This window comes from Procambarus clarkii, chromosome 16, assembly GCF_040958095.1.
Source record: "Procambarus clarkii isolate CNS0578487 chromosome 16, FALCON_Pclarkii_2.0, whole genome shotgun sequence".
Lineage (NCBI taxonomy): Eukaryota > Metazoa > Arthropoda > Malacostraca > Decapoda > Cambaridae > Procambarus > Procambarus clarkii.
In genome coordinates this window covers 23,353,068-23,379,197 of record NC_091165.1, presented here as the reverse complement: position 1 = coordinate 23,379,197, position 26,130 = coordinate 23,353,068, and the positions used below count along the sequence as shown (strand labels likewise).

Below are 26,130 nucleotides of genomic sequence, written 5' to 3'. Positions count from 1 at the left end.
TAGATATATCTATATTTCAGCCTCAGTACCGAAATTTTGTCTGTAGATAATACAAAAAAATGAATGTATTCGTTGGTTTATAAGAAACCTGTTGTCATCGGACCTGGTGAGGGTGAGGTAAACCTGGACAATGTACATGTGGACGCCCATAACAGTCACTGCAGCTGTCCAGAGCTGCGATGCTGAAGATGGTGATGAGCTGGTAGAGTGACCTTACAACAAGTGATTGGTTGTCAACTGGATGTAGAGGATGACCTCTACTGTGTTTATATTTAGAGTGAAGTGGGCAGTGATGTCTGTGCAGAGGTCAACGCCACCCTCTGCTGTAAGGTCTGGTAGAAGGGTAATGGTCGCGTGAAAGATGGTTGTGTAACCTGTTATGTGAAGACACGTGAGAAAAAATTAACTCTGAGTATTGATTTGAAACGTTTAAGGACTGTGCCGCTAAATTAAAAGTCTGTGAACAAAATTGAGCAGGTAAGTGCCGTTGAAGTTCACCATGGATTTCTAGTTAATGATCTCCTTCACTCTAGTAAATTCCTCATCAAACTGTTTCCAACCTGAGCTGCGTGAAGTGTATGGTTGAAATAGGCACCAACAACATGTACAGGATCCGATGTACAGGTCAGGGCCCTCACGACTACCACTAGACACATTCCTATGTTAGTTTCCTTAATATGGACTGAAGTGTAAAGGTCGCCATTCCTTTCCGAGACTGTTACACCTAAGAAAGGTAGCTTGTCTTTAATCTCAACTCCATAATAAACCTAAGAGTTTCGTTTGAAAGTTTCCTTAATTAAGCAGGAGCAAATATTCCATGCCAGACACCTGCGAGAAGATCTCATCAACCTACCAGCGGTAGTCATCAAGTTAAAGACCTTTACCAACATATTGTACCTGAATTATGTACCAAATTACAACAAGAACACGTAGATGTTTGGGTTAGGTGTGAGTGTAGGGTTTTGAAGGGGGCATATCTTATTATTATATTGCTCATCAGTGAGTATACTTTAGTCCAGAAGATACTCCAGGACTTAAGTTAGCTTTCGGTGCATATATCGTATCAAAACTTTGTTCATAAATGGTTGTACATTATAATCGAGTTAGTTTACACAAAATTTCAGAACATTATTTACACAAGAAAGTCATAATGAGAACATAACACGTAATCATCATAATTATATGCTGTATAATATAGACTTAGATTTAGATGTATTGTTTGTAAGTGATTTATACAAATCATTTCAGATATGGCTGGAGTAAACAGATGTACATCCAGAGGTAAAACTTAAGCTTACAATGAGAGCGGTGAGACGTTGGCAAAAGATATAGCATAAAATTAGCACGGTGAAAAGATATTTTGAAAGATAATATAAATTAATTATAGCATACCAAGAAGTTATAGATATCAGCACAGACTCAGTATTTTATATCAACAGATTTAGGGGAAAACATAGATCTATAACATTGAACACACAGCTCATGTAACAAAGATCTGGGGCCGGATTCAGGAAGGTACTTACGAAGGTTTTTCCTCTTAGCTAAGAACGAATTCCTTCTTAGCGCCTTCGTGGCGGCTACGTCCGTATTCAAAGAGCTACCCTAAGTGGAAAAATCTTCGTAAGTTCATTCCGGGATTTAAGTGTGGTTTCGACCACTCGTAGCTTTACGTAAACTGGATATAAGTCATTTTTTCTCTACTACATAACACTGGGATCGATTTATGATATTGGAACATGACCAAAACATTATAGCTGGTGAATCTAGTGGAGAGGAGTCCTTCGTGTTAGTTATATATGCATTCTCTGCTTGAAACTTGAAGTAAATATGTGTTTGATGATAGTAGAATTAGTTTTATAATAGCAAGATATTATACCAGTAGTTATTATAGTCTGTTATTATTAACAGTCTCCGTGGTGTAGTGGTAAGACACTCGCCTGGCGTTCCGCGAGCGCTATGTCATGGGTTCGTATCCTGGCCGGGGAGGATTTACTGGGCGCAATTCCTTAACTGTAGCCTCTGTTTAACGCAACAGTAAAATGTGTACTTGGATGAAAAAACGATTCTTCGCGGCAGGGGATCGTATTCCAGGGACCTGCCCGAAACGCTACGCGTACTAGTGGCTGTACATGAATGTAACAACTCTTGTATATATTAAGTAAATAAACACTGGTGAACATGAAATATGAGAGAAGGTGATGAGCCCTGCCTGATGGGATCATTTACTATCACCAAATGCCCCTGTTCACCTAGTAGTAAGGGTGTACCTTAGCTATACATACCCATTTCTAATTTATTTAGTTTGGTTTTATTTTTAAATTAAATCTGGGTGAGACATAAAATAAAAATATGCTGCACAAATGATGTTAGGTAAGGAAAAGGGTAAAAATGTCAAAAACTTTATTCATTGAATACTTAAAGCTATAATTATGACTATATAGATTATTAAAAAAGAGAGAGGGAAGTAGGGGTCCAAGACCTCTTCCTGTTATACAATTTGGGTGTGGAACAAGTAATTATCAAAAGAAGGCACCTTGCCGGGAAGGCTATGTAGCAGTGAGGCAGCTACTTATTTGAGAAATGCTTATTTTATTTACCTTATAAGCTGAGGCAACTTATTTTATTTGAGGAATACTCAGCTGATACTTCTACATTTAGCATGGAACAAATTTGTGTCCAAGACCTCTTCCTGTTACTCAATTTGGCTGTGTGTAACCAAACTAGAAGTGCTCTACAAATCAAGGGACCCAGAATGTGGAATGACCTCCCGAATCATGTCAACGGCTGTACCTCTCTCAACCAGTTTAAGAGTTAAACCAAGTACTGCCTAATTAACTCCATGTAACCTAACTTACCTCCTAAATGTCAACCCATGTCTTGCTATTTTTTAAACAACGCTGTTCACCAACATGTGCAATTGCTGATTTATGCTATGTTAACCCCCTTTTTGTATTTTTTATTCCTTCTTTCAACACAATTTATACCTAATCCCGATTACTATTAAGTTTTAGTCTGTTTTTTTCCCCCCACACCTTGCCCGAAATGCTAGAATATTAGTGGCTTTAGGTATTGTATGTACTAGCTCTGCCTATAAATCCAACATTATGTTTGTAAATCAACTGTATGTACTTTTCCTGAATAAAATGTATTTATTATTTATTTTTTAATCAGTAAGTATTAAAAGAAGGCACCAAGCTGGGAAGGCTATGTAGCACCATTGTGTGTAACAATAAACCAAATTTTTTTTAACAAATAATGCACCTGTATGGGAAAACAAATCCTGTCAGCTGTAAAAATATTGATGCAGTTATTTAAATGAAAAATATAATGAAAGAAATATTACTGGTTTATTTTTTCCTATCTTTTTGTACTGTACAGTATATCCAAGGAAGTGAAAAATTGAGACATAATGCACAATTTAATGAATGATTAGCATGGATTAGCAGTTCAAAAGAAATATGACTTGTATTACATATCAACATGAGATCTTAATGATCCATGGTCAACATGATTTAATAAGGATAATACAGTACTGTATTTGTAATAATACAAACTATAATTTAAAATCTTTATTACTGATTTTTTTTATTAAGAAGATTAGGTATACACAGCAATGTGCTGCTACCCTATTCTATATGGAATATTACACAGTGTAGATAAAAAACTAGCTATAAGTTTATCTAATACTCCCATCTCACAGGATGGTTAGACATACTGTACATGGAATCAATTTAGAAAATACCAGCCTCAATACAAAAAACAAATCAACTCTGACTAAACAACTCTAAGCAATTTTCACAAGAGGTAAGCACTGAATCATGGAAACATTATATTATAATTACTCTTACCAGTTTCTACAAAACTCCTCTCAAACAATGTATTTTTAAACATGTTTAGGTATACACAGCAATGTGCTGCTTCCCTATTCTGTCTAAAGGACCACACAGTGTAGATCAAAAACCAGCTACAAGCTCACCTCACAGGATGGCCAGTCATACATGGAATTAGGAGAGAACAAAATACTTAATGCTGATCTATTAGCCTCCACTGGCAAAATCTGGGTGCAGCACAAGAATATCTTCCAATATTCCTGAGTGTATGAAGTAATTACAGAGTTCAAAATACCTCATACCATTTGGTATGAAGTCACTGATAACAGGACAATCACAGATATAGTGTTGGAGAGTATGTTCTCTCAAGTAGGACTGAAAACAGATGTTTTTTTTCCACCAAGAGGGCTATAAACCCATGGAACCGCCTACCCGCTAAAGCCGTAAATGCCAAATTCCAGCTAAAAAATATAATTAAGACAATTGGCGGGCCCTTCAACAAGCCGCCGGCTTTCTGTCCTCTTCGAGGTCACTAGATAGTTAGTGGCCCTTGGGTAAATTCAGTAAATATATACAATAATTGTCAGCGCATCTTCCGAGCAATAAGGACAGCTACACAGTATCTCTTAGAATTACGTAGGTAAACAACAAATGTAACATATTTGTTTACTACAATGTCGGTGCTGGCTGTAGAAGTTGAAAAAACATTGTTTTACTTCGAAATATACTAATTTTATAAGAAAATTCGACGTAAATAGGAGGCAGTAGAGCTGCGATAAGCCAGCGCTAAATCTTCAATATGAAGAATGTTGCTGCTCTCTGATTGGCCAAACGAAACACAGTAGTGACCTCTATCGGCACGCAGGTGAACCAACAATTTTTCTTCCTAAGTATACCTTATTGAATCGCACCTAAGCATCTTCTTAGGGCGCACTTAGGAACCTTCGTAGCAAACCCACTTACGAAGAAATACACAGAGCTTCCTGAATCTAGGTCCTGGGGCCGGATTCAGGAAGGTACTTACGAAGGTTTTTCCTCTTAGCTAAGAGCGAATTCCTTCTTAGCGCCTTCGTGGCGGCTAGGTCCGTATTCAAGTAGGTACCCTAAGTGGAAAAACCTTCGTAAGTTCATTCCGGGATTTAAGTGTGGTTTCGACCACTCGTAGCTTTACGTAAACTGGATATAAGTCATTTTTTCTCTACTACATAACACTGGGATCGATTTATGATATTGGAACATGACCAAAATATTATAGCTGGTGAATCTAGTGAAGAGGAATCCTTCGTGTTAGTTATATATGCATTCTCTGCTTGAAACTTGAAGTAAATATGTGTTTGATGATAGTAGAATTAGTTTTATAATAGCAAGATATTATACCAGTAGTTATTAAGTAAATAAACACTGGTGAACATGAAATATGAGAGAAGGTGATGAGCCCTGCCTGATGGGATCATTTACTATCACCAAATGCCCCTGTTCACCTAGTAGTAAGAGTGTACCTTAGCTATACATACCCATTTCTAATTTATTTAGTTTGGTTTTATTTTGAAATTAAATCTGGGTGAGACATAAAATAAAAATATGCTGCACAAATGATGTTAGGTAAGGAGAAGGGTAAAAATGTCACAAACTTTATTCATTGAATACTTAAAGCTATAATTATGACTATATACTGTAGATTATTAAAAAAGAGAGAGGGAAGTAGGGGTCCAAAACCTCTTCCTGTTATACAATTTGGGTGTGGAACAAGTAATTATCAAAAGAAGGCACCATGCCGGGAAGGCTATGTAGCAGTAAGGCAGTGAGGTGAGGCAGCTACTTATTTGAGAAATGCTTATTTTATTTACCTTGTAAGCTGAGGCAACTTATTTTATTTGAGGAATACTCAGCTGATTCCTCTACATTTAGCATGGAACAAATTTGTGTCCAAGACCTCTTCCTGTTACTCAATTTGGCTGTGTGTAACCAAACTAGAAGTGCTCTACAAATCAAGGGACCCAGAATGTGGAATGACCTCCCGAATCATGTCAAAGGCTGTACCTCTCTCAACCAGTTTAAGAGTTAAACCAAGTACTGCCTAATTAACTCCATGTAACCTAACTTACCTCCTAAATGTCAACCCATGTCTTGCTATTTTTTAAACAACGCTGTTCACCAACATGTGCAATTGCTGAGTTATGCTATGCTAACCCCCCTTTTTGTATTTTTTATTCCTTCTTTCAACACAATTTATACCTAATCCCGATTACTAAGTTTTAGTCTGTGTTTTTTCCCCCACACCTTGCCCGAAATGCTATGAGTATTAGTGGCTTTAGGTATTGTATGTACTAGCTCTGTCTATAAATCCAACATTATGTTTGTAAATCAACTGTATGTACTTTTCCTGAATAAAATGTATTTATTATTTATTTTTTAATCAGTAAGTATTAAAAGAAGGCACCAAGCTGGGAAGGCTATGTAGCACCATTGTGTGTAACAATAAACCAAATTTTTTTTAACAAATAATGCACCTGTATGGTAAAACAAATCCTGTCAGCTGTAAAAATATTGATGCAGTTATTTAAATGAAAAATATAATGAAAGAAATATTACTGGTTTATTTTTATCCTATCTTTTTGTACTGTACAGTATATCCAAGGAAGTGAAAAATTGAGACATAATACACAATTTAATGAATGATTAGCATGGATTAGCAGTTCAAAAGAAATATGACTTGTATTACATATCAACATGAGATCTTAATGATCCATGGTCAACATGATTTAATAAGGATAATACAGTACTGTATTTGTAATAATACAAACTATAATTTAAAATCTTTATTACTGATTTTTTTTATTAAGAAGATTAGGTATACACAGCAATGTGCTGCTACCCTATTCTATATGGAATATTACACAGTGTAGATAAAAAACTAGCTATAAGTTTATCTAATACTCCCATCTCACAGGATGGTTAGACATACTGTACATGGAATCAATTTAGAAAATACCAGCCTCAATACAAAAAACAAATAAACTCTGACTAAACAACTCTAAGCAATTTTCACAAGAGGTAAGCACTGAATCATGGAAACATTATATTATAATTACTCTTACCAGTTTCTACAAAACTCCTCTCAAACAATGTATTTTTAAACATGTTTAGGTATACACAGCAATGTGCTGCTTCCCTATTCTGTCTAAAGGACCACACAGTGTAGATCAAAAACCAGCTACAAGCTCACCTCACAGGATGGCCAGTCATACATGGAATTAGGAGAGAACAAAATACTTAATGCTGATCTATTAGTCTCCACTGGCAAAATCTGGGTGCAGCACAAGAATATCTTCCAATATTCCTGAGTGTATGAAGTAATTACAGAGCTCAAAATACCTCATACCATTTGGTATGAAGTCACTGATAACAGGACAATCACAGATATAGTGTTGGAGAGTATGTTCTCTCAAGTAGGACTGAAAACAGATGTTTTTTCCACCAAGAGGGCTATAAACCCATGGAACCGCCTACCCGCTGAAGCCGTAAATGCCAAATTCCAGCTAAAAAATGTAATTAAGACAATTGGCGGGCCCTTCAACAAGCCGCCGGCTTTCTGTCCTCTTCGAGGTCACTAGATAGTTAGTGGCCCTTGGGTAAATTCAGTAAATATATACAATAATTGTCAGCGCATCTTCCGAGCAACAAGGACAGCTACACAGTATCTCTTAGAATTACGTAGGTAAACAACAAATGTAACATATTTGTTTACTACAATGTCGGTGCTGGCTGTAGAAGTTGAAAAAACATTGTTTTACTTCGAAATATACTAATTTTATAAGAAAATTCGACGTAAATAGGAGGCAGTAGAGCTGCGATAAGCCAGCGCTAAATCTTCAATATGAAGAATGTTGCTGCTCTCTGATTGGCCAAACGAAACACAGTAGTGACCTCTATCGGCACGCAGGTGAACCAACAATTTTTCTTCCTAAGTATACCTTATTGAATAGCACCTAAGCATCTTCTTAGGGCGCACTTAGGAACCTTCGTAGCAAACCCACTTACGAAGAAATACACAGAGCTTCCTGAATCTAGGTCCTGGTTTCAACAGTAACAGATAATTGTTGGCAATATGTGATAGAAAATCCTAACAATTCTGCTGTCGTTGTTTTATTGTATTCTGTAGACCTGCTACACCATTATATACTTCATTCATTCTTAAGTTATATTTCCTTACAATCCATTAATATTTCTGGAAAAGTTTTAGCAGTTAGTGACAGGTGAATGCACGACAAAGAGCTGATTGTGTTTGTAGGATGGGTGATTACCTTCACACAAATTGCATTATTCGTTTGTGAATTAATTTTTTTAAGTGTAGGTACGGAAATCAGACAAGTAGAAGAATTGAAATGAGTACCAGAATGGACTATTAATTGTGTAAGGTTACATATCAGTCTGAGATTATGGTTTGCTGTATGTCTGAAACATGAATTAAGGCAGACAAATATACTTATCTTAAACATGAATTAAGGCAGACAAATATACTTATCTTATATATTGCGTAAACCTGATAGTCAGAAATATCACGAATGCTTAGATAACATTTATTACGTTCCATACTGAAGTTGCATTGAAGTGTAGTTGTGTTATTATTCATTACACAGTAAAGAAAAGTATGATATATGCTGGAGTTGTTAATACATTGCCAAGAGCGTCTTCAGAATCAAATGTAAGGATGGTATTTTTAATATTTTTAATAACACTTATAATTCATTCACAAATCATTACGAATTAAAATGATAATTTTTCTCAAGATCACAGTGCATATGTTAATTTTATGTTAACAATGTGCTCTATTACTATAATCTATCCTGATTTCGAACCCTATTAATATATTTTGAAAATATTTATTAACAAGGATAAGTGATTCTTATTAACATGCGCTGCAGTTATTTATACAGTTTCTGGAATAACCAGTGATGTTGAATTGCGAGAACAACAGTGGAAAAAGGAAAACTGGTTGATAACTTTGGTTTCACTTGAGACCTCCTCAGATACAAGCACATATTGACACCACAAGGAAAAAAGTCACATGTTAAACCTCATCACTCCATAACTAGTAAATAAATACATCCATATAATAGGCACGACGGACCAAACATTAATTTACAGCTTTTGATACAGAAACGTTTCCATCAATGTATGTGTATGTATGTATGTATGTATGTATGTATGTATGTATGTATGTATGTATGTATGTATGTATGTATGTATGTATGTATGTATGTATGTACAAATCCACAAGGGCCGTGGATTTGTTCATATGATGCATCACGGTATTGTGATTTCTGTATGTATGTATGTAATGTATGTATGTATGTACAAATCCACAAGGGTCGTGGATTTGTTCATTTGATGCATCACGCTTGTGATTTCTGTATATGTATGTATGTATGCTTAGCTTGATAACAAAGACAACAAGATATATATAGGACATAAAGGACAGTTAAAGCTATAACTGCAATACAAAATCAATGGCGTTGTGTGCATTTGAAATATCTAACACTGCCGCGGGATAATATAGATTATACTATACTGTTATTTGTATTACTTCTAAATACAATGTTGTTATTTGTAGTTTTTCTAAACACAAAATTGTTATTTGAATTAATTATATATTGATGAAGCTTCTGGCAATAATTTTTGATACCGTTATCATGTTATTGTAAGAACATGACGCAGCTCATGTTATCACTGCCTCTGTATCTCACCAAAACTTATTTTTAAGGAATATACAAATACAAATATACATCGAGAGGTATACCCAGCTTCTTGGTGCATATATACACAGTTTACTTCAGTCCTGGCTATGTTCAGGACTGAAGTATCCTTACTGGTTGGTCAAGCCAAATAAAACCATACAATTATAACCAAATAAAACCGTACTTGAACTTTATTGCTGTAGTTGCAGGTTAGGCCGAGCGGGCTGATGGAGCACGGGGACACTAGGCTTGTTCTTCGGGCTTGTTCAGCATCGTTGATGACAGATAACATCAACACCACCAGTACCACTGATGTCTTCCTCATTACACACATCTTCCTTCTGTTGATTGCAATCTTAATATTAATATGCTACTAATGTGGCCTTTTATATTCAGAGAACAAAATTAAAATTCTGCTATTCAGGATATAAATAACGTTAACATATATCCTGGCATGTGTATATAGAGAATTTAATTAAAACCTAATTCATGTTACAGATGAATGTATACTTGAGGCTTAAAAACAGGATACACTGTATCCTTAAATATGATCCTGCCAGTCGAATAGGATTCAATACTCACCATCACTTGAGCAGGCCTTCAGCATGTCTGGGAAGATTTCTCAAGGTACTTTGAGTGCAGATTGACGAATTTATTGACTTTTTATTGCAGTGAAAACACTAGAATTCGCTCTATCATATATTATAACAACCCTCATACAGTTTCCCTTACCGTGAAAAAATAACATTTCTGCCTCCTGTGACAAGCTGAAGTGTACAATGCAGTATATGAATATCAGGATAATTCGGAGGACTGCTTTGCATTGTGCACACTACAAACACTCCGAATAAGCTTCTCACACTTAATTTGAAAGCAATCAAGAAATAAAAAAACATCACTCACTAATTCTCAACACCATCCTGAATCGTAATCATATATATAGGGGTACCACCTCAAGTGCAATTGTAGGAACCCATAGCCTCAAAGAAGAAAATAAAGAGTGAACAATGGGACAGTGATGTGGTGGAGGCAGATTCCATACACAGTTTCAAATGTAGATTTTATAGAGCGACAACAGATTCAGGAACCAGTACTCCAGTTATTAATTGACAACTGGTGTACAATGAAAGAGCCAAAGCTCAACTCCTGCAAGCACAACTAGGTGTGTACGCATACGCATATACATAATTTTGTGGCAAAAATAGAAAACACACACAGATGTGTGTATGTGTAATGTGCGTACGTGACATGTGTATGTGTCATATGCGTACGTGACATGTATGTGTGTGTGTGTGTGTGTGTGTGTGTGTGTGTGTGTGTGTGTGTGTGTGTGTGTGTGTGTGTGTGTGTGTGTGTGTGTGTGTTTTATGAGATAGAAATATATAGATATTTTAAGAAAAGATAGTTTCTTATGATATAATCAAAAGATCCGGAACATCCTGTCGCCCATTGCGTCTGACAAAGCCACAAAACTCAGTGCGCCTGGCGTAGCCACAGAACTGAATGTGTCTGGCGTAGCCACAGAACTGAGTGTGTCTGGCGTAGCCACAGAACTGAATGTGTCTGGCGTAGCCACAGAACTGAGTGTGTCTGGCGTAGCCACAGAACTGAGTGTCTGGCGTAGCCACAGAACTGAGTGTGTCTGGCGTAGCCACAGAACTGAGTGTGTCTGGCGTAGCCACAGAACTGAATGTGTCTGGCGTAGCTATAGAACTGAATGTGTCTGGCGTAGCTACAGAACTGAATGTGTCTGGCGTAGCCACAGAACTGAATGTGTCTGGCGTAGCCACAGAACTGAATGTGTCTGGCGTAGCCACAGAACTGAATGTGTCTGGCGTAGCCACAGAACTGAATGTGTCTGACGTAGCCACAGAACTGAGTATGTTAGACGTAACCAGAGAACTAAGTGTGTCTGGCGTAACTAGATAACTCAGTGCGTCTTGCGTAACTAGAGCTCAGTGCGTCTGGTGTTACCATATAAATCAGTGTCTGGCTTCTGGCGTATTACGGGCTATTCATGCCCGTGCCACCTCTTGGGTGGCTCAATCTTCTGGCGTAGCTACATGATGAAGACGTCACTGGAGCTTGTTGCTCTGATTACTGCTGCGGTTCAGGTTTGCTCAACAGGTAAGTTGACTTACGTCGTGATAGTGCTTAGTACCAGGTTCTTAGCCAATGGGCGGAGACCTATAAACTGGGTCGCCACCCTTCATTGAGTGGGTCCCCAGGGATCTCCTGTGACCGTATTATACAATATATGAAGTTTCTGAAAGCAAAGTTAGCCGAACTGGCATCATTACTAGAATTTGAGTCATAACCGAAAATGTTCAAGAAACGCTTGTAGGATTGTCACATTTTTTGCTATTTACATTTGAGCGGCTTATAGAACCAATTTAGTTGTTAGTATAAACTGATTAGGCTTTTCCGTGAATGTGATGTTGTGTGCCAAAAGGCTAATATTGTTGGGTCTTTTCACAGAGATTGTTGCACCAGCGGCGTGTTCCCTCCATCTGCAGACTGACGAAACACCAGCCACAGTCGCCTTCCGCCTTGGTGATGAATACTCCATCAACTTTATTATCAGCGGCTCTGGTGTGGACTTCATGATAAACAAAACCGAGAATGTTCTCCGGACCACTTCTGTGTCTCAAAACAAAACAATTTATGAGGCACCGATTTATAAAAGTTGTTCAGGAGAATGTACATATCTGAACTTCTCGGCCAATACAAAAGTCTTAACAACTGAAATATGGTGTAAAGAATGGAAGCTTGATATTCCTATTTTGTCCGGGCATAAATCGGACGAAAACATAACTTTGACATGGCAACACGTGACGGGAGAAGCGGAGCTGTGTGAAGGGTACGAACAATATGATCCAAAGGAATGCCGGTTTAAAGAATCAGTATTTAACACCGTCAGAGCCATAATTATATGCGTCAGTTCGGTAGTGGTGATGGCGATGGTATGCACCGGACTGTATCTGGGGAACCACAAGTTCGGCTGGCGTGTTAGGCTGCAACGAAGGACCACTTGGAGACTAACCAGGCACAGCCTCCTGACGCTGCGGTTCTCTTCTTCCACTACCCACACCACCGAGGACAGGTCCGCCAACACGAACACTGTAATGCAAGAGAACCTCGCGATGAACATACAAGGCGACAGAGTGGTCAATAGGAATGCTCGGGATATGCCAGCCAATACAGAGGCGGCGCCTCTCAGATTCGGTAAAGACTGGTCCATCAGTGGAGAGGCTGCAGACCACTCTTGTGAAATCAGCTTGTCAACAGGACCTTGCGAAATCCTTACAGCACAAAGCCATGCTAGTAGTTCAGATTGTGAGAGCAGATTACCAAGCAAGGTCAAAAGCAAGACACGCCGAGAAGGATTGCTGCATCAGGAACAAAGAACTCTCTCAAAAAGCAGGTCGTCACCCAATGGAAACAAGCTAAGGAGAAAAAGCAGGTCACGTTCTGAGGATAGGTCAACCCATAAAGACAGATCACTTAAGAAAGCAAAGTTTAACAGAGATGAAGAATCGCACGGCAAAGGAACGTCAAACCGAAACGACAAACCACTACATGAAACAATTTCAGCAGATTTGAAGCCCCCAGCCCTGCTGCCCAAGGAATGTAGCCACAACCAACACACTCAGAGTCAAGTGGTTGATCGACCCCAGGACATGTATTCATCCTCTTCCTGTAACATCATCGAGGAAAATGACATATATATACCCTTCCAGACAGTGAAGCAGGTAGAGGCACAGGGAGACAACACGTATGAAAACCTTTGGTCAAGAGAAAGTTATTATATAAATAAAGGTGATTCGTGAATGTTTAAAGTTGTAAAATGTTTTAAATTAATGGAAGGGAATAAAATAGCCTTCCTCATGTTCATATGAACCCTTTTTGCTTTTTGGTTACATTAGTTATATTCTAAGTGATAACTATACCGTACATCATATAACATTATTTAGGCCAATTGTAGATTAATTTATCTTTAAATAAGCGCACAAATAATGCAACAAGATAAATAATTTAAAATTTAGATTTTTTTATGTAGGTTTAGAGACATATTTAGGTTTATTTATAAATGTATAATAACTTGCACTTATAATTTTTTCATCATAAACTTATTGTTCCAATGAATTAAATGCAACGTAATCATACAAATAGAACTGTGAACAAATATATATCTTAAACAATTCAATATTTTTCTTTATTATGCACCCCCATACCCCTCCTGTAGGCGGCAGTGGAAAGGGTTACAAAGGCACATATTGAGTTCAGAAACTGAACCCCATGATTCATTTAGCTAAGCAAGTGACAATCTTTTGAAGCTAGTTACACAATTGTTAATGTTACATACACGTGTACATATATATACAATAATTTACACAAATGACTACACATCAATAATGTTTTAATATCACAAGTGATTCAACAAGAGGCTCACAACAGTCACTATACAAGGCACTTTACATCTATGGTAAGTCAAACAGTTACTAGTCTTGCTCCACACCCACCCCAACTGGGCGGCAGCTTTACAGTCATATGCATGCATCACCTACAGTAAGCAAAGTTTGGATACTTCGCTAAGATTCCTGGCAGCACATCATTGAGAATAAAGTACTTACACATTTCTTGGACTCCATTCAAGCTGTTTATCTCTGAATTCCGCGATTTTTTTTTTTCTGATGTAATGTCGAAAGCAAACCTTTCAGGTTCGTTCTCGACTCACAATCAAGAATTCCGGGTTCGAAACCCGGGCGGCACAGAAATGATTGAGCGCATTTCCTATTACCTAATGCCCCTGTCTACCTAGCAGTAAGTAGGTACACAGGAGTTAGTTTGTTGTGGGGTTGCATCCTGGGCGGGGTCAGTAATTCGACCTTTACTTTACAATAATATATATATATAATGTTACGGCCCTCTCGGGTCGCAACCGGGTTCTTTCTCTGATGTAAGTAGAGTTTGGGTATCCGGCCCCAAGCTAGTAGTGGCTTTCAAGGGATGTGATCCGTAACGCAAGTAAATAAAAGGGGAAGGGAAATAAAGGCAAAAACTTAATAATATAATTACTGCCACATATAAATAATATATAAAAGGTTACACAGGGGGAGGGGTATAAACACTATTATCTACAAAGTAGTCTTCGTCTGAAGACGCGGAGTGTTCCACAGTGCTCGACGATGCTAAGGTCCTGGTCCTCTTGTGGCCTCACGACGAATCCTTCGATTCTCTGAGTCTACCCTGGCCACAGGCCAGCCAAATCACAGTTCCACTGGGGGCACCGTCATGGAGGCCATCAACCACAAGTCCAGCCGGTAGCTGGCAGGTTCCAAATCAGCAACGCTGGTTAGGCCACTCCACGACCGATACTAGGGTAGCAAGCCCTAGTCAGGAGCCACGTGTGATCCCACAGACCACTCTCCTTGCCACAACGCCCCAGTGGTTAAGCGTCTCCACCAGTCAGTCCCGGGTACGACAATCCTTCAGCTGCCACTTCACAGGCAGGTTAACACCACAGTGTTCATCCGGGGGGCGACTCACAGCTGCTGCAGCAAATACCTGGAGACAAGACGGGTGCCTTGGGTAGACTGATCCAACGCTCGTTACAGCAGTCCCAGGTCGACTCTGTAATCAAACACGTCATCAGTGAGAGGGACAGTCTAGGGCATGCAACCCGTTCTCGCAAATTCGTATAGTCAATATTGACTTATTAACTACGTGCATAGGTGACATACTAAACATAATAGATACCCTTAAAAAGCTTCATAGAAAACACCGACCTTACCTAACCTTGTTAGTATGTTAAGATAAGCATCTTATTGCTTTGTAATTACAATTATTACTTAACCTATACCTATAATAGGTTAAGTAACAATTGTAATTACGAAGCTATAAGATGCTTATCTTAAGATACTAACAAGGTTAGGTAAGGTCGGTGTTTTCTATGAAGCTTTTTAAGGGTATCTATTATGTTTAGTATGTCACCTATGCACTTATTTAATAAGTCAATATTGACTTTACGAATTTGCGAGAACGGGTTGAGGGCATGTCACTTACCGGCTCAGACCCAAACGCCCACCTATCCACTCCATAGATGGCGTTGCTGTCTAAGCTCCACCTCACCAGAGGTCAGCAGCGGCTGTGTTATGAGCTGATCAGGATGGGAAACTAGCCCTTGTTTCTTCTTCTAACCTACAGTAAGCAAAGTTTGGATACTTCGCTAAGATTCCTGGCAGCACATCATTGAGAATAAAGTACTTACACATTTCTTGGACTCCATTCAAGCTGTTTATCTCTGAATTCCGCGATTTTTTTTTTCTGATGTAATGTCGAAAGCAAACCTTTCAGGTTCGTTCTCGACTCACAATCAAGAATCCCGGGTTCGAAACCCGGGCGGCACAGAAATGATTGAGCGCATTTCCTATTACCTAATGCCCCTGTCTACCTAGCAGTAAGTAGGTACACAGGAGTTAGTTTGTTGTGGGGTTGCATCCTGGGCGGGGTCAGTAATTCGACCTTTACTTTACAATAATATATATATATATATATATATATATATATATATATATATATATATATATATTTATATATATATATATATATATATATATATATATATATATATATATATATATATATATATATATATATATATGTCGTACCTAGTAGCCAGAACGCACTTCTCAGCCCCTACTATGCAAGGCCCGATTTACCTAATAAGCCAAGTTTTCCTGAATTAATATATTTTCTCTAATTTTTTTCTTATGAAATGATAAAGCTACCCATTTCATTATGTATGAAGTCAATTTATTTTTATTGGAGTTAAAATTAACGTAGATATATAACCGAACCTAACCAACCCTACCTAGCCTAACCTAACCTATCTTTATAGGTTAGGTTAGGTTAGGTAGCCGAAAAAGTTAGGTTAGGTTAGGTTAGGTAGGTTAGGTAGTCGAAAAACAATTAATTCATGAAAACTTGGCTTATTAGGCAAATCGGGCCTTGCATAGTAGGCTGAGAAGTGCGTTCTGGCTACTAGGTACGACATATATATATATATATATATATATATATATATATATATATATATATATATATATATATATATATATATATATATATATATATATATATATATATGTCTGTATATATATGTCAGTCTGGTCAACACCAGACTGACTCAGTCTGGTGTTGACAAAGGCTTTAACAAGCCGAAACGTTCACCTCATTTCATATTTCTCTGGATTTTCCGCATAAAATGATCAGTGTTTTGTGATCGTCAATTGCATATATATATATATATATATATATATATATATATATATATATATATATATATATATATATATATATATATATATATATATATATATATATATATATATATATATGTATATATATATATATATATGTATATATATATATATGTATATATATATATATATATATATATATATATATATATATATATATATATATATATGTATATATATATATATATGTGTATATATATATATATATATATATATATATATATATATATATATATATATATATATATATATATATATATATAGTGTTGAATATGACCGAAAGGGTAAGGATTCTAACATGAATCTTCTCAATATTTTTTCTGTGTTCACCTGACCATGTGTTGGACTCTGCTGCTGCTGGTAAGTTTTGATCATCATTTTGCATGATGGGACACTCACTGGTTACCTTTGATGATTTGTGGGACGCTGTGAACATGTATTAGTTGTAATTAATGCGCGCAAGATGATCGGAGTGTTTATCGTAGTACATCTTGGAATGTGGAAATCTCAGGGATAAGGTATGTGGAATTATGCACACACAACCAGTATATAATGGATGAAAGGCGAAGAAAAATAGACAATGAAGGATTGAAAAGGATTGTGGGAAAAACCTGCTGGGATTGATATAAGAGGAGACTACCAGGGACTTGTACTGAACTAAATTAAAAATTTACTGTCTGCAAATTAATTCAACTAAAATCTCTAGTTAGGGTTGTAAATCCTAATTCCTCTTTTCCTAATGACAGATTGTGGGCTGTAAGGGACAGGTGGGGTGAATGACTATGTTGATAGAAGTTCCAATCCACCTGTAGACAGGGATCTCACATCAGCTTGTATTTTATACAAGGATAAGATTTGATAAATTCAGTTATCTGACTGAACACTGGCTCTGTTTAAATCAGAGATTTAAACATACATAGTCTAACCTAGTACCATAACTTAACAGCCAATATGTTCTTATACTATAAACAACAAATTAATTGTAAAAGTATAAATAAATGACCTTAAATGGAGTCTTACTACTATTAACTTAGTACTAGAAATTATATTCAATTAAATGAACTTATATGATAACTTATAAATAACTAAGCAAGCAATTGATAACTTAATTTATATATTCAAATATATATGCAGACATATTCACTTTATACAGTTAGCTTGACTGAATCTCTTCCAAGACTGTGGACACTTGTGAGGTTTTTACTTATTGAGGCTGAATTCTTTTCTGACAGAATGGACACTCATGAGGTTCAGTGCTTGGATAAGATTCACAGCTACACTACAATTTTAATAAACGTACCGATATGTGAGGCTTAGCCTCGCTTTTTAACCAACAGACAGATTTATAGGATATTAAAGCTACACAAGCATACAATTGGCCAATCATATACCAAATAACCTTCAATATACTTCTCTGCCAGTCGGGGTGCCTGTCTGACAAGTTTGCCAGACTGATTAACTCTCTCTTGTTGAGTTTAGGCACGATATTTTGCTACAGCGTTGCTGTATGATGATCTGGTAGCGTTGCTACGTGATTATCCTGCAGTTGCAGAAGAATGATTCGAGATAAAAGTTTATGAATGAAGGTGGAGGAAACCGTGTCACTGATCTCCACTATACACTCTATTTTATGTGAATGTTCACGGATTTTCCTTGTAGATATTGTCCAGGTACTCCCCCAGTTCTAGAGAGTATTCACTGGCGATAAAAAATATTAGATAAGGTGTCCTTGAGCTGGTAATGTTCGCTAAGGATCAGTCACTTGTTCACTCATTTGTAAACAAACGCGGAGTGCCGCTGGGCTGTTGGTGGGCGCTTCACTCCCCCCATCGCCCTGCCATGCTCTCTGAGCACGGTAGCCTTCAATGAATATTGATTGATTATTTTTACAGTCTAGACTTATGATTAAGATAAGATGTGATTATAATATAATTAGATATAAGATTTAAAGATTATAAGTAGTATTTGAAAGTACCACTGAATCTTATTAAGGATTCGATTTTTAATCCTACCGGATGTTGAATCAATGTTCCAATAGTTTTTTAATTAAGAAGTCCTTCTAGAAGCTTCTGGATCCTTGAAAGATCATGTACAAAGTCACGTAGGCATCAAAAGGGCCCCTGTTGCGTACGTGTTCATGGTGCCATTGTCATCCAGGATCAAGCTATAATGAATCTTTAATGATTCAAATATGATTTGATACGATTTAGATATGATTTTGATATGATTTAGATATGATATAGAAATTATACATTTCTTAGATGATTATTAGATATGGTGGGTAAAAATTTCCCACATCTTCCAGAGGGAGAGAACTGGCACAGAGTCCAATACTTAGGACAATAGTAACCAAATGTATTTATTTACTCTCCATTGGATTGATAATACAAGTGCAAATTTTGCTTGCACTTTTGTGCTGCTGTCCGTTGTGGACGATTGTGTCTGTTAGGAGTCTGTGGGTCTTGTGGAGTTAGAGTGTCTTGAGGTCTCTCAGGATCTAACTGCATCTGGCTCACTGATTCCATGTGGATGAGTTTGTCCAATGTCTTCAGGGAAGTTGTTCCTTTAGACAGGATTTTGACTATTCTCAAAATCCCCTGACTATCTGGATGGACTGAGACAACTTTACCTAATGGCCAGTCAGCCCTAGGGCCATCACTGTCTACCAAGACAATATCGCCAGGTTGGAGATTAGCTATATTATGTGGGACATTGGCCCCATAGTGATGTTCTCGTAGAGATGTAAGATATTCTTTTGTCCAAACATCATTCCATTTTTGGATTATGCTGGACAGATGCTTATACCCCTGAACCAACTCGCTCTGACCCACATATGAGGGATCTCTGATCTCATCATCCACTAGAGATGGTACTGGAGTCAGAAGTCTTCCATACATTAGGTGGGCAGGACTTAATGGCTCATGTTGAGTAGGATCCTCAGACAAGTAAGTCAACGGCCGGTTATTCACCCTTGATTCTATTTCCGTGATTACTGTCTGGAGCTCTTGAAGATTGATTTTCTGACGGTGTAGAGATTTTCTCAAGGATCTTTTTACAGTTCCTATTAACCGTTCATAAAATCCTCCGTGCCATGGGGCTCTCGGAGGGATAAATTTCCATCTGCAATGACGCTGTTCCAGTGTGGAAGTAACTGCAGGATGGGAACAGATTTCCCGTAGACATGCTTCTCCAGCTACCAAGTTTGCTCCGTTATCTGAAATCATCAGCTTAGGGCATGATCGGCGTGCTGCGAATCTGCGGAAAGCTTGAATAAATGATTGAGCAGTCATATCGGGTGTTACCTCTAGATGTACTGCCCTGGTGGTAGCACAGGTAAACAGACAGATGTATGCCTTGATAGGTTGCTTATCTGCAGTCCCTGTTAGATATATTGCTCCTGTATAATCTACTCCTGTCGTTTCGAAAGGTTGTAGATGGACCACTCGTTCCTTTGGCAGGGGTGGTGGCCCTGGATAAGAGCAAGTTCTTGCATCGTACCTTCGGCATATCATGCAATTCTTCAAGATTGATTTGACTGACTGTCTTCCCTGAGGAATCCAATACTGCTGTCTGATTTGTGTGAGTGTGTCTAACACTCCTCCATGTTTGATGATTTGTTGATGTGTTTGCAACACAATCAACCTTGTGATCCAATGATTTTTTGGTAAAAGCCATGGATGCACGGTATCTAGATTGATATCTGCGTGTTTAAGTCTCCCTCCACAACGCAGAATGTTGTGATTTTCTTGGTCTATCCACAGACCGAGATTGTGTTTTAACTTATGCGGAAGATTTTCATAGTTATTCCCATAAGTTTCTCTCTGGGCTTGTCTTACCCAATAGATAAGTGCATCAGGAAAAGTGTATTTTATACCTTTTTTCCTGAGATAATGAAACACGTTCTGTGTTACATTGATTAATTTGATGAGCGAGGAGTAACGAGTACAATCCAAGACTGATATTTGAGCTTCCTGCCTGGTGGTAGTTATGGTTTGTGTCGTAATGACGTGTGGCTTTTGTTCAGGCCAACTACCATTCACTAACCATCGAGGCCCATGAAACCAAATATCTGCCTTTGCAAACTGTTTAAATGTCATACCTCTTGATAAGAGATCAGCTGGATTATCCTTTGTTGGTACATGCAACAATTGAAAGCCTGCGGAAATTTCTTTAATTTCCGAGACGCGATTTTTTACATATGGAGTTGGACAGTTGTCGTTTCGTACCCATTGTAAGACAGCTTCATTGTCAGACCATATAATGACATCTTTGATGTTCATGGTAGACAAGACTTGTTTGATATGCACTGCTAAGCGTGTTCCAGTTAGCAGTGCTGTTAGTTCCATCTGAGGCAAAGTCCTCTTTTTTAATGGAGCGACTCTGGCCTTAGAGGTGATAAGATATGATTGATTAGAAGTCACTAAGTAAGCACAAGCTCCAAAAGCTTTGGCTGACGAGTCTGCGAATACATGTAGTGATACTTCTTCATCTTCCTCGACTATGTGTCTCGGAAAGATTATCTTTTCAACAAAAGTTTGTTCTTGAGCCACTTCCATCCAAGCTTTTTGTAACTGGATTGGTAGTGGATCATCCCAACCAACCTTAGCCTTCCATGCTTCTTGCACCAATAAACGCCACTTGATAGTCAAAGGATTTAGTAGACCAAGTGGGTCGAATACTTTGCTAACTTGTGAAAGCAAATCCCTTTTTGTAGTGATGTTGTAATTTACTGGCACAGATTTGATCGATATTGTGTCCGAGATTAAATCCCAATCCATACCTAACACCTTTTGTGATTCTGGTACGTGATATTCAGGGTAATCTCTTGCTATTTGATTATTCAATGTTGCATTATTAGAGGCCCAAGATTGTAGTGGCATGTTTGCACCTTGTAGCTCCTTGTTAGCCTCTTGATATAATTGTAACAGTTCAGTAGTACTGTTAACTGTCCCTTGAAAATTATCTACATATAGATTTTGACTGATTTCAGTCTTACAGGGACTTGATGATTTCTTCAGATGAGTATCTAGAGTTGCTTGCAACAGAAATGGACTGCTTGTCGCGCCGAAAAGAACTGAAGAGAATCTGAAAGTCACTACAGGACTATTGACATCTTCTGGGTTCTCTACCCATAGAAACTTAGTGAAGTCTCTATCTTCTTCCTGCAAGCCAACTCTTAGAAAGGCCTTACTTATATCTGCTGAATACGCATATTTGTTAAGTCTAAACTTCACCAGTATGTCATACAATTTCTGAGTTAGACTTGGACCTGTTTGCAAACAATCATTTAGACTGGTTCCTTGGGGTCCAGATTTAGAGCTACAATTAAAAACTATCCGTAAAGGAGTTGTTTTTGATTCTCTCATTACAGCCATGTGAGGTAAAAAATGGCCTGTTTGCGTATTGTCATGTTTCACGACTTCGATGAATTTATTCTTTAATTGTTGAGCAATAATCTCATGATAGAGTTTTAAATGCTCAGGCCTTTTTCTTAGCTTTGCTAGTTGAGATTTAAATTGACTATAAGCCATGTGATAATTGGTAGGTAAGGTTTTATGGTTGATTTTCCATGGTAGCCTTACCCAGTACTGTCCATCATAGTACTGTACAGTTTCTAAGTATTGATTATATGCACAGACATCATCAGGACTTGGTTGTTCAGGAATTATTCCTATGGCATCAAGTTCCCACAATTGAGGTACAGATTCTAATCCATCATCAATCATGTGGGGGATTTTAAGTGGTGACTGTTCTTTGCCTAGTCATGCCACTATCACAGTTTCTGTATGATGTGATTTTTCAGGAGTTGAAGATTCAAGATCTAGTATAGGTCCTGTCATCAATATGCCTCCTGCTGATTTGAGTATATTCATACCCATAGATTCTTCTGATCCCAGAATGAATCGATGATAGTAGTCAGCTCCAATCAGGATTCCGATATCCCCTATGTAGTCAGAATCAAGTAGAGGATCTGCTAATTGGATTCCTTTTTCTTTTAGGAATTTAATTGTGGCTGTCAGACCAGTCACTTCCATTTCAGTAGGAATTTTATCAACTACTATGGCTTCTACTGTCCTTTGGGATGTACCTAGACAGACATTGAGTTTTACTACTGGAAAGGTTCTACGACCAGAATTAGTAAAAAACCCTGATATAGATGTAGATACTTGCTTTGAAGATTTAAGTTGTAAATCTTCTGCCATCTTTTTACTGATAAAGGTTTTCTGTGACCCTTGATCAAAAAAGCCTCTAGTTGGAATACAAATTCCTTGATTGCATAGTTCTAGCTGTGCAGTAGGCAATATGGCTGTTGTAACAATTTCTGTATCCAAGTCGTTGACATTGCTCATTACTGTACAGAATTGTACGGCTGTTGTGGTATTATCATCTTTGGGCTTTGCCTGAGATGCAGGTTGATTATTGGAAGTCTGTGATCTGGATTGAGTGTTAATATCACTACAGAGTGCTGTGTGATGTACACTTTTATGACAATATTGGCAGTTCTGCAATTGAGTGATACACTCACTTGTATCGTGCTTCCGTAGACAACGGATGCACCTGTTCAGAGATTTCAGTCGATCGATTCGACTGGCACGGCCTACATAAACTGTGCATTGATAAATGGTATGTGCTTCTTGACAGAATAAACATTTTGGGGCACTTGTGGCTCCTTTTGTCTTATCTGTCTTAGGAGCTTGATTTCCTACAGTTCTGTTAACTGTGGGGGATACAGCATAAGAGCCAACATTATTCTGTTTCCACTTTGCAGAAGAGGAGTTTTGTTGCCTTGATTTTTGACTGCCATTCTGGACATTTTTGCTTTTGTCCGTGGATTCACCTTTGGGGATTTTTTCTTGAGATCTAAGTTTTCCTCGGCTTCGTAATCTTTGTACGTAAGCTCGAAGTCCATCAAAGATTTGGCTTTGTGATAAAATGTTGTTACAAGTATGTAACACTTGTAGGTAAGTAATTACATGCAAGTAGGTTATACAAGCATGTAACACTTGTACTCCTCCAAGGATTTCCTTAAAGGATGAATTGTATCTGTAATAATGTGTATCTACATTATTCATGATGTGATGAAGCATTTTGCTTTTTCTTTTTTCTCGGCTTTGCCTTTTCTATTAAGTAAGTCTCTTTGAGATGCTTGATTAACTTCAGATTTTCTGAGGCTGCTTTCACTCCAGTGAAAGCATGAGATTAGGTGATCAAGACTTTATTCTTGGATTAAGATAGTTATCTTAGATGGATGATAATATTTGTATTGACATTGTCAATGGGCTGTTAGCCTTTCAGATTGTGTTGTGAGATTAAGATTGGTCTTAATCCCCAATTGTAGACTATTGTAGCCAAGTGATGATGACATTTGTCTATCACCTGATTTAAATGGTCTGTAGGCTGTAGATTCAAGTGATTTTTTAGACACTTTGTGTCCTTTTCTTTTCTGTTTCAGTTGCTGGTGGAATACTGTTAGTCATTTTGACCTTTTCCGAGTTTTGGAGATTCCGAGATTTTTCTCTTTTTTTCTGATGAATATGTTTGATGTTAATGTATTTTGATAAATGAGCTTTCCTGTCTACTTAGGTAATGATTCCAAAGATCGTCCTTCATTTCCTCCCTGGAATCTGGTTGTAGCAGGTGTTCATTATCAAAAGTACTGTAATAATTTGATTTGTGACCCGAATGCACGAATGCACCAAGTTGGTAAATCCTGTAATAATTTTTTAAAAATAGTAAATGGCACTATTTTTGCAAAGTTATTACAAAATCTGTTACCATAATAATTGTTAGATAAAATACAGTAGAATGTCTACTGGTTTTACCTGGAATAGGGTTTGATATAGTTGATTATAGATAGATTGTAATGATGCTCTTACAGTGATGATAACACTTTTTTAAAGAATATTATGTAATGAGCAGCTCTGAAAATCAGTAGATTAGAGATAATGCTAGATAATACACTTAAATATATATGTAATGTTACCACAATGAGGTAGATAATTGATATTTATGATTAAGATGCAGTTGTGTCTTTGACACTGATATACTTAATTACTGTGGTTTCTTAACACAAAACAGTATCAGTTTGTTATGAATGCTTACTAGTTAATGGATATGGTGGCTTAAGCCACTGCAAACAATTTGTTTACTTAGATATATAGCTATGATAAATATTGGCTGATAGCTAGGTTAGGCTAGAATATGTAAGAATTATTCCAATGCAAAATCAAGAAGTTTCTTATGTATTTGGCATTGAAATATTCGGTAAACGAATGATCATAAATATCTAGGTACAAAAGACCATTATTATCCGGTTCGAAGGACCATTAATGTGGGAAAAACCTGCTGGGATTGATATAAGAGGAGACTACCAGGGACTTGTACTGAACTAAATTAAAAATTTACTGTCTGCAAATTAATTCAACTAAAATCTCTAGTTAGGGTTGTAAATCCTAATTCCTCTTTTCCTAATGACAGATTGTGGGCTGTAAGGGACAGGTGGGGTGAATGACTATGTTGATAGAAGTTCCAATCCACCTGTAGACAGGGATCTCACATCAGCTTGTATTTTATACAAGGATAAGATTTGATAAATTCAGTTATCTGACTGAACACTGGCTCTGTTTAAATCAGAGATTTAAACATACATAGTCTAACCTAGTACCATAACTTAACAGCCAATATGTTCTTATACTATAAACAACAAATTAATTGTAAAAGTATAAATAAATGACCTTAAATGGAGTCTTACTACTATTAACTTAGTACTAGAAATTATATTCAATTAAATGAACTTATATGATAACTTATAAATAACTAAGCAAGCAATTGATAACTTAATTTATATATTCAAATATATATGCAGACATATTCACTTTATACAGTTAGCTTGACTGAATCTCTTCCAAGACTGTGGACACTTGTGAGGTTTTTACTTATTGAGGCTGAATTCTTTTCTGACAGAATGGACACTCATGAGGTTCAGTGCTTGGATAAGATTCACAGCTACACTACAATTTTAATAAACGTACCGATATGTGAGGCTTAGCCTCGCTTTTTAACCAACAGACAGATTTATAGGATATTAAAGCTACACAAGCATACAATTGGCCAATCATATACCAAATAACCTTCAATATACTTCTCTGCCAGTCGGGGTGCCTGTCTGACAAGTTTGCCAGACTGATTAACTCTCTCTTGTTGAGTTTAGGCACGATATTTTGCTACAGCGTTGCTGTA

General features: G+C 37.3%; 2 protein-coding genes across 7 annotated transcripts in view; one reads left to right on the top strand and one right to left on the bottom strand.

Moving 5' to 3' along the window:
* Positions 1-26,130, bottom strand: part of LOC123760057 (uncharacterized) — a 40,352-nt gene that overhangs the window by 3,733 nt on the left and 10,489 nt on the right. For 3 of the 6 annotated variants that reach the window (XM_045745483.2, XM_045745482.2, XM_045745484.2), the window contains exon 2: positions 9,753-9,909. The exons of 2 other annotated variants lie outside the window; for them this stretch is intronic. In XM_045745483.2, coding sequence (XP_045601439.1) covers positions 9,753-9,902 — 150 coding nt within the window. In that variant the 5' untranslated portion in view covers positions 9,903-9,909. Of the gene's footprint in view, positions 1-9,752; positions 9,910-13,923; positions 15,203-26,130 lie in introns of those variants that run through there. One more of the 6 variants, XR_006773101.2, reaches the window with a different exon arrangement.
* Positions 10,986-13,719, top strand: LOC123760056 (uncharacterized). Its single transcript, XM_045745480.2, has 2 exons — positions 10,986-11,695; positions 12,047-13,719. The coding sequence occupies exons 1-2, from the start codon at positions 11,632-11,634 to the stop codon at positions 13,396-13,398; spliced, it is 1,416 nt and encodes a 471-aa protein (XP_045601436.2). The 5' UTR covers positions 10,986-11,631; the 3' UTR covers positions 13,399-13,719.

Bases quoted from the DNA above. Each gene is read 5' to 3' on its own strand.
- LOC123760056 (XM_045745480.2), top strand. From the start codon at position 11,632: ATGATGAAGACGTCACTGGAGCTTGTTGCTCTGATTACTGCTGCGGTT. The intron at 11,696-12,046 runs GTAAGTTGACTT...GTCTTTTCACAG, and splicing joins GGTTCAGGTTTGCTCAACAG to AGATTGTTGCACCAGCGGCG.